Consider the following 14,454-nt stretch of genomic DNA (forward strand, 5'->3'; position numbering starts at 1 on the left):
TTCTCCAACTGGGCAAGGGTGAGAGACATGGACCCTTTCTATGCTTCTATTAGTTCAGTTTTAGAATTTCTGGCAGAACTTTTCCAGCAAGGCTCCGCTGCAGCTACAATCAAGGTCCAATTAGCTGCAATCTCCAACTATTATATCGGTGAATACACTCCTAATGTAATGTCACACAGGCTGTGTAAAGCATTTTTAAAAGGAACTTGTTTGATGTTCTTCGTGTTACAGACATTACATTTGGGTAATCTGCTGGCAGGTTGCCGTCAGACGGCCTGAATAACAAAGTCTTGGGTCCTGCGTCAGTTGCTGTCTCCCATGATGTCAGGTCATCAGGGGTATAAAACATGTAGCCAATGCCACTTTATTCAGTCTTTCTTGCTGCGCGGTGCCCGAAGCAGAAGCAGTTCGCAAGTGCCGGTCGTCCGACTACTGAAATTTTTGCATTTGAGTTTCAGATCCGAAGTCTTCAACTAAAGCTAAGTACCCCGTTTGGGAAACTTTTTCTTGCTCCTTACCGATGTCAGTAAAAGTTAAAAACTGCATTACTTGTGGGAAGCAAATACCTCATAAGGATTTTCATTTGTACTGTATTCCTTGCCTAGGCCCTGACCACGGCGTACCTTGCTGTCGGCTTTGTGCTTTATTTAATCAGCGCACTTTCTGTCGTCAGTACATTTTTGCTTCAAAATATTAAACCGACTCCAACTTCATTGCTAAGGCCTAAATCTCGATCTGTGTCTAAAAAATCGACGCCCAGGCCACATGTTCAGGCCCTTATGCCTAAAAAACAAATGATCAAAATGGCTGAAGATTTAATTACTCTAATCAGGGGTAGACAACACCCCCCCCCCCAGAGGCCTTTGATTGAATTTGACTATGAATCTTCTGAACAGGACTCTGTTTCTTCTGACTCTTCTAATGATCAGGATTTGTCCATACCTACTTATGAGGACTCTGGTGCAGAGGATTCCATTCCCTCTGCTTCTCCACCTGAGGATTTCTCTTTTGGGGAAACTTTACATACCTTAAGGGAGCATTTCCACTGGGAAAGTCAGGATTTCTCTGAATCCAAAAAGAGGCTTTGGGATTTCCTCCTTCTTCCTCAGCATAGGCCTTTGGCTATACCTCCTGTACTAGATATTGTTGATGATGTGTTTTCGGAATCCAGTATGGCCCCCTGATTCCTTGCCTCCAGCCCCTAGCAAACCAGACTACAGGGTTCCTGACTCCCACAAATTCCTTTTCAAGAATCCTGTTGCGGACCCTGAAACCATTTCTCAGGGGCCCAAGGGCATTAAGACTTCTACTGCTAGGAATCCTACCTCTTCTTATAGAGACTCAAGGGCGCTGGATAGATGGGGTAAAAAGTTTTATACTTCTGCAACCTTAGCAATCAGGGCTTTAAACTGTCAATTTCATATGCTAAAATATCAACAGCATATCATGGGGACTGCTTAAACAGAATGATGTTGATTTCTGACTGTGTGGAGAATAAAGATTTGCAGGATTTATTGCATTCAGCTGAATGTGGTTTTTATTCTTTAGAGTCCTCTTGTAGGGCTGCTGTTACTGGGTCTGTGCTTAGAAGGCATGCTTGGCTTAAGGAGCAATCTCTGCCTGATCATGTTAAAGCAAAACGTTTGGATGCTCCTTTCCAGCAGGACCGCCTATTTGGCAAGAAGGGTGAAGAAGTTCTAAAAAATATGGAAGATAAGCTAAATCTATGCAAACTGTGAAAGATTTCTTACAATTGCAACCTCCTAGATTTAGTAGGCATTGGCCTACTAAGAACTGGTCCTTTCCAGCTCCTTCCAGAGCCACTGCGGCCAAACCCAAACATTCCAAAAGCACCAGGTTTCAGTCCCAAGGGACTTTCAGAACTAAGCAATGGGGTACTTCCACTTCCAAATCTGGAAACAACAAGGCACCACCCTATGGTAAACAGCCTCAATGACTTCCCTTTGAAATTACCAAGCACTTACCTCTTGGCTGCCCCTTTGGGGAGAAAACTGGCAACTTATAACCTAGGACAAATGGGTTTTAAATGTAGTGTCCCAGGGATACAGATTTCATTTCCACAAGCTGCCAACTCCAAACGGGTGGCCAGACCTGCCCCCAAATCAGTGGACAGAGGGTCAGAAACAAGTTCTTTCCCTCCTAAACATGGGGGCTATTCAGCTAGTACCAGAAGAGGAAAAGGGACAAGGTTTCTATTCTGGACTTTTCCTTGTACCCAGAAAAGACAAATCATGGCGACCAATTCTGGACTTGTCTACTCTAAACACCTTTCAGGACATTCCAAAATTCAAGATGCTGACTCTTCACCAGTTACTTCCTATGCTAGGCAAGGATGCCTGGTTGGCAACTCTCGACTTAAGAGGCTTACCTGCATATCCCAATCAGGGAATCTTGCAGAAGATTCCTACGCTTCAAAGCAGGCTGCATGCGTTATCTGTTCTCTGCACTGCCCTTTGGCTTTGTACTGCGCCCAGGGTATTCACAAAGTGCCTGGCTCCAGTAATTGCATTTTGCAGGCAAAGAAATATTCAGATATATCCATACCTGGATGATTGTCTAATTCAGGCAGAAAACCAGGCCATTCTTCTAAAACATCTGGCGTTTGTAGAAAGAGTTCTAACCTGTCTAGGGTACACCATAAACGAAAAGAAATCTCAAATGGTACCCTCTCAAAAGATTACATTCATCGGTGCAAACTTGAATACAACTGCTTAAATGGCTTTCCTTACGCCAGAAAAGCAAATTAATTTGGTGACTTACTTCAAACAGGTGGCCACAAAAACCCTGCTATCTGCAAGGCAAATACTGCAAGCCTTGGGGTTCATGGCCTCCTGCATTCTTCTAATTCCATATGCAAGACTGCATATGAGGAAACTTCAGTGGTACTTCAAAAGTTTATGGAGTCAACATTGTCACAGTCTGGAAACAGTGATTCCTATCATACCTTGCCTGCGCCTACAGTTCCTATGGTGGGCAGAGGCCTGCCACCCAAACAAGGGACTGCCATTCACACCACCCCCTGTCGCCCAAACCCTAACTACAGATGCATCAGACTTTGCATGGGGGGGGCTCATCTGGCAGGGAAGTGCATTCAGGAGAAATGGAGCCCAAATCAAATGCACCTTCATATCAATCAAAAAGAAATACTAGCTGTACATAGTGCACTGACAGCCTTCAAGGACTACCTTCATCCAGGACAATTACTGATAGACGGACAACACCACGGTTATGTGGTACATAAACAATCAGGGGGGTACACATTCCTACCCCCTCTGCAGAGTAGCCATGGCATTGTGGAACACGGCCTTGAGTTACCAAGTACAACTACAAGCTCAATTCCTGCCAGGAAAGCAGAATGTTCTGGCAGACGAACTAAGCAGAAATCTCACGGACCCTCACTAATGGAAACTGGAATGACGGACAGATCTTTTTGCCTCACCCCAGAACTACCAGTTGGACAAATTTTGCACAAGAACTCATCACAAAAAAGCCTGGAAAGTGGATGCTCTGTCCTTCAGCTGGAAAAACCTATCAGTCTATGCCTTTCCTCTCCAAAGTTCTACTAAAAGTCAAACAGGACAAACCAAAAATGATTTTGATTGCTCCAGACTGGTCTCGCCAACACTGGTACGCACTCCTGCGCAGTGTCTCACACATTTCTCCGTGGCACCCGCCTCATACACCTTCCTTACTGTCTCAGCAGGAATACCAAATTCTGCACCCTCAGCTCCAAACACTGAATCTTGCAGCTTGGCTAATCACTTAAATTCCCCCTTAGCATCCCTCAGCAAACCTGTGATGGATGTCATTTTGGAGGCGAGAAGACCTAGTACTAGAAAATCTTATGCTGACAAATGGAAAAGTTTCTGTGCCTGGAATCAATCTCAAGGGATGAGCACAGCAGTGCCCAATTTACCTCCGATTTTGCAATACTTAACCGAGATGCTTCACAAGGGCCTGTCTTTTTCTTCCATAAAAATCCATGCCTCAGCCATTTCTGCTCATTATAACACAGACCCCCCCCCCCCCTTTCTCTCATCCTCTTCTGAAGCAGTATCTCAGAGGGGCCAAAAACTTGAGATCACCAAGGAGAGCTCCAACCCCTGCCGGGGTCCTTAACTTTGTATTGGAGAAACTCACTCTACCCCCTTTCGAGCCAACTTCAACTGCAGACTTAAAATTTCTTTACTGGAAAACAGCCTTCCTTTTAGCAATCACTTCAGCTAGAAGGAGATCTGAATTACATGCCCTTATGGCAGTGGAGCCTTTCATCATCTTTCATGTGGACAGGGTGTCACTCAGGACCAGTCCATCATTCATGCCCAAGGTGGTATCCAATGTGGCTCTTAATCAGTCCATTCATTTGCCAACTTTCTTACCCAATCCACAGAGCAAGGGGCAGCGGATTCTGCATTCATTGGATGTACACAGACAACTTAGATTCTACTTCAACAGGACTAAATCTCAAAGAAAATCTGAACAACTGCTGGTAGCATTTGCTGCAGGGGCAGAGGGGAAGGCTATTTCAAAGCAAACTATTTCTAAATGGATAAGCCATTGTATTAATTTCTGTTATAAGCACCATGGAAAACCTATCCCCCAGGGGATCAGATCTCATTCCACCAGGGCTGCATCTACTTCAGCAGTCTTTCTCAGAGGTGTTCCTAGCAGGGATATTCTAGAAGCTGCTACTTGGAGTTCAGTTCATACTTTCACCAAACATCATCACTTACCAATTTTCTCTAAATCCAGAGCTGGCTTTGCCACTGCTGTTTTGCAGGACCTTATAGCTGTTCCTAAAGCTGTATAAATCCATCCTCCCAACCTTAGCTTTGGGAATCTACCCAAATGTAATGACTGCAACAGTGAAACATGATAAACATAGTACAGTTGTGTACACTTACCATAAATGTAGATGTTTGAGTGTATTCACTGTTGCAGTCCTGGTTACCCTCCCTCTAATCCTCTATTTTTCTTTTACTATATCTCTTCTTTCTTTTACTATGCTTATAAGCCTTTATATATATATATATATATATATATATATATATATATATATATATATATATATATATATATATATATATATATATGTATGTATTTTGCTCCCCATTTGGGGGGCACCTGACATCTGGGGCAAGAAAAACTGATATAATGGCATCGGCTGCATGATGTTCTTCGTTCCACATTGCTGCAGTCCTTACTATTGGGTAGTCCGCTGTCCCAGTCGGCCCGAATACCAGAGTATATGGCTGACGTCGGTCAGGGCGCATTAGACTGACGTCAGTACGTCAGGGTACTAATGCGCATGACCGACGTCATATCCTCAGTCTTTTTTGCCGCATGGTCCGATGCAGAAGCAGTTTTGCGAGTGCAGGTTGGCGTTCTGAGATATTTCCGAAACCGGAGTTTCAGACCGAATCAGAGTTGGCTAAGTACCCCGTTGGGGAACATTTTGGTTTTTTCTTGCCTCAGTATTTAACCGGATGTCAGAAAAAGTGAATAACTGTATTTCTTGTGGGAAACAGATACCTCATAGGGATTACCATACCTTGTGTATACCTTGTTTAGGGCCTGAGCACGACGTTGTTGGATGCGGCTCTTGTGCTAGGTTTAACAAACGCACTATTAAGAGGAGGTTAGACTGTGCCAGGTTAGTGTTTGGGAAGCGTTGCAATTATAAAATGCCGCCGGATGCTCCGGCGCCCGCTTCGTCAAGAAGCGCAAGGACAAAACAGCGAAGCCCAGGGTTGATGAACCGCAGTCCCGGACGTCGGTTCTTTAGAAGGCTCAGTGGAGCCGGAGGTTTTGCCAGGAGTTTCTATGGAGTCTCAGGCAGAAACTTTACTGTTACAGGATGTGCCTTCTCAGGAGGTAGGCCAGGCTGAGGGGGCTTCTCAGGTAACTGTTCTTCCCTCTCTTCCCAAGGTAGTTAGAGCCTCTCCTTCTGTTGCCAAAACTTTTTGAGAGGTAGGCCATGTTCAGCTTCAGGGGACTTCTCCTAGCATTTCGGTTCTGTACCTAAGAAACATATGCTTAAAATGGCAGAAGATTTGATTACTATGATTAGAGGTTCTATGCCCCCTCCTGATAAGAGGCCTAGGGTGGATCAGGAGTTTGATAGTTTTGAACAGTGTTCAGAGGCTTCTGAGTCTTCATGGAAGATTTGCAGGAGTATCCTCCTTATTCTGATTCTGATGTGGATGATTCCACTCCTACAGCTTCTCCTCCTGAGGATTTCTCATTTTCAGAGACTCTGCATTCCATGAGGGAGCACTTTAAATGGGAAGGCCAGGATTACTCTGATTCCAGGAAAAGGCTTAGGGAATTCTTGTTTTACCCCAGCATAGGCCCTTAGCTATACCTCCTGTGTTGAATGTGGTGGAAGATGTTTTGCAGAGGCTTCCCTGAACCCTGATTCTTTGCCTCCTGCTCCTGTTAAACCTGATAGGTACTATAGGGTGCCCGAAGCTCATAAGTATTTGTTTAAGAGTCCTAGGGCGGACCCAGAAACTGTTTCTCAGGGGCCTAAAGGTGTTAAGGCCTCTGTGGTTAAAAATCCTGTTCCCACTGATAAAGAGGCAAGGGCTTTGGATAGGTGGGGAAAGAAAGTGTATACTTCTTCCACTCTAGCCATGAGGCGTTGAATTGTCAGTTTCACATGCTAAAATATCAAAATTATCTCCTTTCACAATTGAAATCTAAGGTGGATGCTTTGGCGGAAGGTATTGAGTGTAAAGAGTTGCTGGATTTGGTTCATGTGTCTGAACAAGTGGGTAAGCATTCTTTGCAATGTGGTTTCGATGCTGTACAGGCCTCCTCGAGGGTGGCTGCCACTAGTTCTGTTCTTCGCAGGCATGCCTGGTTGAGGGATCAGAATTTAGCTGAGCATGTTAAGACAAGGATTTTGGATGCTCCTTTACAGTCTGATGTGTTGTTTGGTTCGCCTGTGGAAGCAGTTTTGAAGAAAATGGAGGACAAAGCTAAGTCTATGCAAACTGTTAAAGATTTTTTGCAGGTGCAGCCTCCAAGTTTAGTAGAAATTGGCCTGCTAAGGGGTGGACATATCCTGCTTATGATTCCCAGTCTAGGGGTAGGTCTAGACGTGGTAGGGGCAGGGCTCAAGGTTCTTTTAGGCCTAGAACAGGGAGTTCTCCTGCTCAGACTTCTGGTGAGGGCAGGGGTCAGTCCTTTCGTAAACAGACCCAATGACCTGCCTTTTCAGCTGCCAGTAGATTCTCGTCTGGCAGCTCCTTTGGGAGGAAGACTGTCTCTTTTCAAAGAAAATTGGGATTTAATTACTCAAGACAGATGGGTGTTGGATATCATTCACCACGGTTACAGGTTTTATTTCCATACATTGCCCCCTTTCAAAGGCATGCCAGACGTTCCTCCTCCACAAAGAAAAGAGGCTCACAAGCAAATTTCTCAGTTACTCCAGATAGGGGCCATTCAGCCAGTCCCTGTATCAGAAAGGGGCCTAGGTTTTATTCTCGCCTGTTCCTAGTACCAAAGAAGGGGAACACGTGGAGACCAATTTTGGATTTATCTCTCCTCAACACTTATCTGGACATTCCCAAGTTCAAGATGTTGACGTTACAACAGCTTTTACCTCTGCTGGGCAAAGATCACTGGATGGTAACTTTAGATCTCAAGGACGCTTACCTTCATGTGCCTATAAGGCTCAGTTGCAGGAAGTATCTGCGGTTTCGAGCTGGAAATTCTCATTATCAGTTCTCTGCATTGCCCTTTGGCTTATCTACTGCGCCCAGAGTATTCACAAAGGTTCTGGCTCCAGTGATAGCTTACTTCAGGCTACAAGGAATTCAAATCTATCCTTACTTGGACGACTGCCTGATTCTGGCTCAAGAAAAGGAAGACCTTCTACAGCATCTGGAATATGTTATAGCAGTGCTAAGATGCCTAGGGTATTCTGTGAACGAAATAAAGTCCAGTCTAGTACCCTCTCAAGACATGTGCTTTCTGGGTGTGAGACTGAATACAGCAGCCCAGATGGCCTTTTAACCCCGGACAAACAAAAGAGTCTATCACTTTACTTCCGTCAACTATCTCATCAGTCCGTGCTGACTGCAAGGACAGTCCTTCAAGCATTAGGGTTCATGGCATCTTGTATTCTGGTGCTTCCCAATGCCAAACTGCATATGAGGAAGCTACAATGGTATCTCAAAAATGTATGGACACAGCACTGCCAGGATTTGGACACTGTCATTCAAATAATACCTTGCCTTCAAAAAGAATTTTTGTGGTGGGCTCAGGAATGTCACCTAAACAAGGGACTCTCTGTGACCCGGCCAGAGGCGAGTCAGATTTTAACGACAGATGCCTCGGACATTGCTTGGGGAGCTCATCTAAATGGAAAGTGGATACAAGACAAGTGGCCTGCCAGACTACAGCATCTACATATCAACATGAAGGAGATGTTAGCAGTCCAGTTTGCATTAATGGCTTTCAAGGAGTTACTTCTTCCAGGGCAGGTGTTGATTCTAACAGACAACACAACTGTCATGTGGTACATCAACAAGCAAGGGGAACACATTCTTATCCTCTATGCAGGCAAGCAATGATTTTATGGGAGACTGCTAAGCTTGCAACTAACTCTTCAGGCAAGGTTTCTGCCAGGAGCACAGAACTCCTTAGCAGATGTGTTAAGCAGACAAATCATGGATCCCCACGAGTGGAAACTGGATCTTCATGTATTTCAGAAATTGACAGTGTCATGGGGAACTCCAGACATAGATCTGTTCGCTTCTCCACTAAACCACCAGCTGCCAAAGTTTTGCACAAAGGGGTTTCATCGCACAGCTTGGAAAGTGGATGCTCTGTCTTTCAGTTGGAAAAATCTTCATGTGTATGCCTTTCCACCTCTGCCTCTTCTTCCAAAGGTGCTGTTAAAAGTCAGACAAGACAAGCCAAGGATGATTTTGATAGCTCCAGATTGGCCTCGGCAACACTGGTACCCACTACTAAGTAGTCTGGTAAGGAAGCCTCCATGGCCTTTACCTTTGATTCCTCATCTGTTATCTCAGAAGGACGGTCATCTGCTCAATGTCAAGCTTCACTCTCTCCATCTAACAGCCTGGCATATTCTGTGTTGAAACACAGCAGGTCTCAACTTCCTCAACAAGTTTTAAATGTGATTATGGAAGCTAGAAGACCTAGTACAAGGAAAGTGTACGCAGAAAATGGAAGAGATTTTTATTTTGGAGTACAGCAAAGAATTTGGAGGTTTCTGAGCCTAATTTGAGTGTGGCTCTTCAATATCTTACTGAGTTATTGGACAAAGGTTTGTCCTTCTCTTCCATTAAGATTCATGCTGCAGCAATTTCAGCTCACTATGATTGTGACCCACCTTTGTTTTCGCATCCTTTGTTCAAGCAGTTTCTTAGAGGGGCAAAGAATATAAGACCCCCGTAGAGCTCCTACTCCTGCTTGGGATCTCAATTTTGTGTTGGAAAAACTTACTCTACAACCTTTTGAGCCTGCGGCTACTGCTGACTTGAAATACTTGTCATGGAAGACTGCTTTTCTTTGGCTATTACTTCTGCAAGAAGGGTGTCTGAGTTGCAGGCCCTTATGGCAGTAGAGCCCTTTTTGATTTTCCATAAGGATAGGGTATCATTACGTACTAATCCTTCCTTTATGCCTAAGGTGGTTTCTAGTGTGGCTTTAAACCAAACTATTCATTTGCCTACTTTTTATGCAGACCCCCAAAATAAAGGGGAAAAGATTTTGCACACTTTAGATGTACACAGGCAATTGCGTTATTATTTGAGCAGGACTAAGGATTTTAGGCAGTCTCAGCAGTTGTTTGTTTCTTTTGCTTTGAGTTCACAGGGCAAGCCTGTGTCCAAACAAACTATTTCTAGGTGGATTGGGTTTTGCATTGCATTTTGTTATTCCCATCATAGCAAGGAGATTCCAGCTGGGATTAGGCCTCATTCCACTAGGGCTACTGCCACTTCAACAGCATTTCTAAGGGGGGTGGCAACTAAAGATATTTTGGAGGCAGCTACTTGGAGTTCAGTGCATACTTTCTCTAAGCATTATCATCTTCCTATCTACTCTAAGTCTAGGGCTGGTTTTGCCACAGCTGTTTTGCAGGGCATGTTGTCAGCTCCTACTTCTTTATGATTTGCCAGCCTCCCTTACCTCTGCTTTGGGATTCTACCCAATAGTAAGGACTGCAGCAATGTGGAACGAAGAACATAGTACAGTTTTGTACCTACCATAAATGTAGATGTTTGAGGATCCACATTGCTGCAGTCCAATTTACCCTCCCTCCTTCCCCTCTGTGTTTAGGGGTGGTTGTGTAGGTGAGGTTATCTGTTGATATTTTTATATATATATTTTTGTATATATTGTACATAATTTTGGTGCAGGTATTTTGGGCCTTGTCTTTCTAGGGTCTTCTGACATCTGGGGCAAGAAAAGACTGAGGATATGACGTCGGTCATGCGCATTAGTACCCTGACGTACTGACGTCAGTCTAATGCGCCCTGACCGACGTCAGCCATATACTCTGGTATTCGGGCCGACTGGGACAGCGGACTACCCAATACTAAGGACTGCAGCAATGTGGATCCTCGAACATCTACATTTATGGTAGGTACAAAACTGTACTTTTTATACCCCTGACGATCTGACGGCATGGAAGAAGAGACGGCAACCAACGCAGGACACAATACTTTGTTAATCAGGCCGACTGAGGGCAACCTGCCAGCAGATTACCCAAATGTAATGACTGCAGCAGTGAATACAGTCTAACATCTACATTTGTGGTAAGTGTACACAACTGTACTTTTTCCAGGAGTATGATAGATATGAGGAAAGTTCACTCTCTGGAGATGACATTTTTTTTTTCTTCATAAAGATAATCATGTTATCATAGGAGGAAGCAAGGTAGAAATACTCTCTCAAAAATGTTTGTTTGGCATGGGGGATATTTCTCAGTCTGCATATTGATAGGTTGAGTTTGGTTTGCTTTCTTGTTGAACTGCCTCTGAAATGCTTCTTTTCTGTTATACTGCCTTTGATAAATGTAGCGCTGGTGTCTGTTTTGTTTGCGTATGTTTTATGAGTTTGCTTGTAATATTTTGTTTCAGGGCATGCTTCAAGAAATTGCCTCGTATCTTAAGCTTCAATACCATGAGGTACACATTCAACATGGTTACTATGATGAAGGAGAAGGTTAACACACACTTTTCTTTTCCTCTACGTCTTGATATGACACCATACACGGAAGATTATCTAATGGGCAAAATGGATAGGAAAGAAGGTATAGTAATTTTCCGTTTTTGTATTTGTTTTCGTAAAAGCATTCACTGGGCCTTCCTGTACCTAAACTCTTGTCCTTTTATATCCTTTTTGGGATTATTTCAGTATTCCTCTCCACCAGCTGTGTTTAGGTTAGGTTTTTGCCTCTATTCTGCAATTTTGATATCTCAATCCAAATCACATGGTTCTTGTTAGAAGGAAGTTTTACATTTTGTTTCACTCTATCTAAGAACTTGAGACAAATAAAACTGTAATTAAAAGTGGATTTAGCTCATAAATATTCATCCAAATATCTTCTGTGGATCCCCCCCAATCATATCACTTCAGCAATAGTATGTCGCATCTGAATTGTATTCTGGGTTTGGTGCTCACACTGTTTGTCTGTATAATTCTTGGGTTATACCTAAAAATGGTCATTGTAACTTACCTGGTTAACAAAACAAAATACTTGTGTATTGGTTGTAATTCATACTATGGACTCATTCAGGTAAGGAAGAGGATGTTTCTGCTCGTAATGATACTAGATGTTTGTGCTATTAACTTTTGCAGTTCTCATCTGTGGAATATCCTGCCATCAGAAAACCTGAAGGTCAGCCTATCTTTCAGAGTTGTATCTTTCTGCAGTGGCTTTGGTTGATACCCTTTCCTCAGACAGAAGGTCATCAGTCATAAAAGAGGGAGCAAAAAAATACAGTCTCATGAACTCTGAGCAGTCAGTCTGTCAGGTGCCCCGTTTCCCATGAGCATCTAAGCACTCCATGAAAAAATGCCATTTTGTAGCAGTTTTTATTCGATATTTTCTAATATCTAATAGTCTGAGTTAGAAATAGTGATTAAGGAAAATAACCGTGGGGGACTCCCAAGATGGCTGGACACTGTGCAGCAGATTGAATAGAGCTCTGCCAGTGCGGAAAGTGAGAAATTGTTACAAAGGCTAGTAAGTGTTATCAGTTTGGGTAAAATTCAGTTACTGACTAGTAATTACACTGCTTGGATGCCAGCAAAGAAGAAATCTGGAGAAAGTAAGAAAATCAACCATAAAAAGAGAATAAAATGTCAGACTGCTAAGATCTTTGCAGCTGTTCAACAAAAAGCAGGTCAGCATTCATCTTTAGTACAGGAGATGACTTCTAGTAACTTAGATTAAAAAATAAATCAGATGCACTCATCATCATCATCATCATCATCAGCCCCCTTTTTCCCAGTTTTACTACATGGGGTCAGGGCATCGTGTTAACTGTCACCAACTCTCTCGATTCAGTACCACTCTCCTGCCTTCTTCAACACTCATGCCTGACTGTCGCAGATCTTGTTTCACACAATCCATCCACCTCTTTGCTGGACGTCCTCAGTTCATCTTACTTTCCTCCTGTCTGTCCCAAATCTTCCTCACCAGATTGTCTTCTGCTTTTGTGCATGTGTCCAAACCACAGTAATCTGTTCTCTTTGATCTTTTCTGCAATTGGAGTTACTTTGGCTTCGGCTGTTATGTCCTCCTTTCTTCATCTTTCCCACAGTCTGCATCCTACCACCCTTCTCAGGCAATCCATTTCCCTCACCTGTAGCTTCTTCAACTGTTCTACCTTTACTGCTCAGGTTTCTGTACCATACAGTAGTACTAGTCATACGACTGTCTTGTACATCTTACTTTTCACCTTCTTTGGCATTCTTCTGTCACAGACTACACCTGATACTCTATGCCAGTTGGCTGCAACCCCTCTGATTCTAGCTTTGCACTCTTCATTCAGACTTCCCTTCTCCTCAACCACCCCTCTCAGATACTTGAAGCTATTTACCTGTCTCACTATCTTCTCTACTGTCTCAATTCTCAGCTTCTTCTGATTTCCCCAATTTGCTGCCATTACCACCATCTTATCTGTGCTTAGTTTCATCCCGTGTGCTTTGTTTTGCCTTCCATTCTGCTATCCTTTGCTGAAGTTCTAGCTCATAGTCTGCCTGTAATGTCACATCTTTTGCATACAGCAACTTTGTTGATCTGTCCCCTCCGACCTGTTTGCTAATGTTGTCCATCACCAGTATGAACAGCAGAGGGCTCAGAGCTGAACCCTGGTGGACATTCACTCCCACTGGGAACCCCTCTGTGAGGCCGAACACTGTAAGTCTAGGAATGCTCAGTTGGGCTCTCTCCTCATCTCTAGCTTCTTCTCACAAGTGTCTGTCTCACTGCAAACATTGGGTCATTTGTGCTGCATCCTGATCTGCATATCCGTTTATCAATCACATTCTCCAGAACTTTCATACAGTGTGGTAGGAGTTTGATGCCTCTGTACTGCTGACAGTTGTGGATGTCCCCTTTGTTCTTCTACACTGGCATGAGTAGTATGGTCATTCTCCAGTCATCTGGTATAACACTGCTGTTAGTACCATCAGGAGCCATTTCTCTCCTATCTCAATCAGCATGTTTATCTTTATCTTTAAAATAAGTGAGAGACTGGAGAAATATGTAAAATCAAATGGTGGAAGTTGGTGGGGGGGGGGGGGCTGTAAGTAGTAATTTAGATAACCTGATAAAACTCCTGAAATCAAAGTTTGAAATGAAGGAAATGCTGGTTGAACATGAGGCTTCTCATGAAGAATTATTTCAAAAACAGAGTTAGAAGATGGAGCACACAGAAGAACTAAGATTTACTGCTATACCAGAGAAATTGGAAGGAATAGACTGCTTTGTTTTTATATGTTTAACACGGGTCATTGCACAACCAATTGCAGTACCCTTTTTTCAAAGAGAAGAAAAAACTCGATAGGAAAGAAAGCTTCACCTTTGCACATCTAAATGTTATCAGTATAAACTGACATTTCTCACAAACAAAACAGCATATGGCATAATGGTAAAACAAAAAAAACCTTCAATCTTCTCATTAATTGCTCCCTATAGTATCCATAATTTCCAGCCTGTTCAGAAAAATATTCCATTTAGCAACTAATTTCAGATCGGGTGGTGGATCAGCTTGCTTTAGCAATGCTCCTAACCTCTTTAGCAGGTCTATTAAGTGTGGTATTGTAGGGATTGACTGCTGGTTTTGTTCTTTAGTTATAAATCTTTTAACTAGAAGAAAGACTAAAACTAAACAGCAATATTGGGTATGGGAAATCTCCTGTGATCTAAACAACCTGGTA

The 14,454-nt window shown here is 43.2% G+C and overlaps 1 protein-coding gene across 1 annotated transcript in view; it reads left to right on the plus strand.

The window, feature by feature from the left end:
* The window catches only part of USP34 (ubiquitin specific peptidase 34), a gene marked incomplete in the record, with an annotated part of 5,849,982 nt that overhangs the window by 4,364,918 nt on the left and 1,470,610 nt on the right, over positions 1 to 14,454 (plus strand). The window contains 1 exon segment of the mRNA XM_044061224.1: positions 11,145 to 11,317. Within this exon segment, the coding sequence (XP_043917159.1) occupies positions 11,145 to 11,317 (173 nt within the window).

Source organism: Protopterus annectens, chromosome 1.part0, assembly GCF_019279795.1.
Source record: "Protopterus annectens isolate FY-2018-M chromosome 1.part0, PAN1.0, whole genome shotgun sequence".
NCBI lineage: Eukaryota > Metazoa > Chordata > Ceratodontiformes > Protopteridae > Protopterus > Protopterus annectens.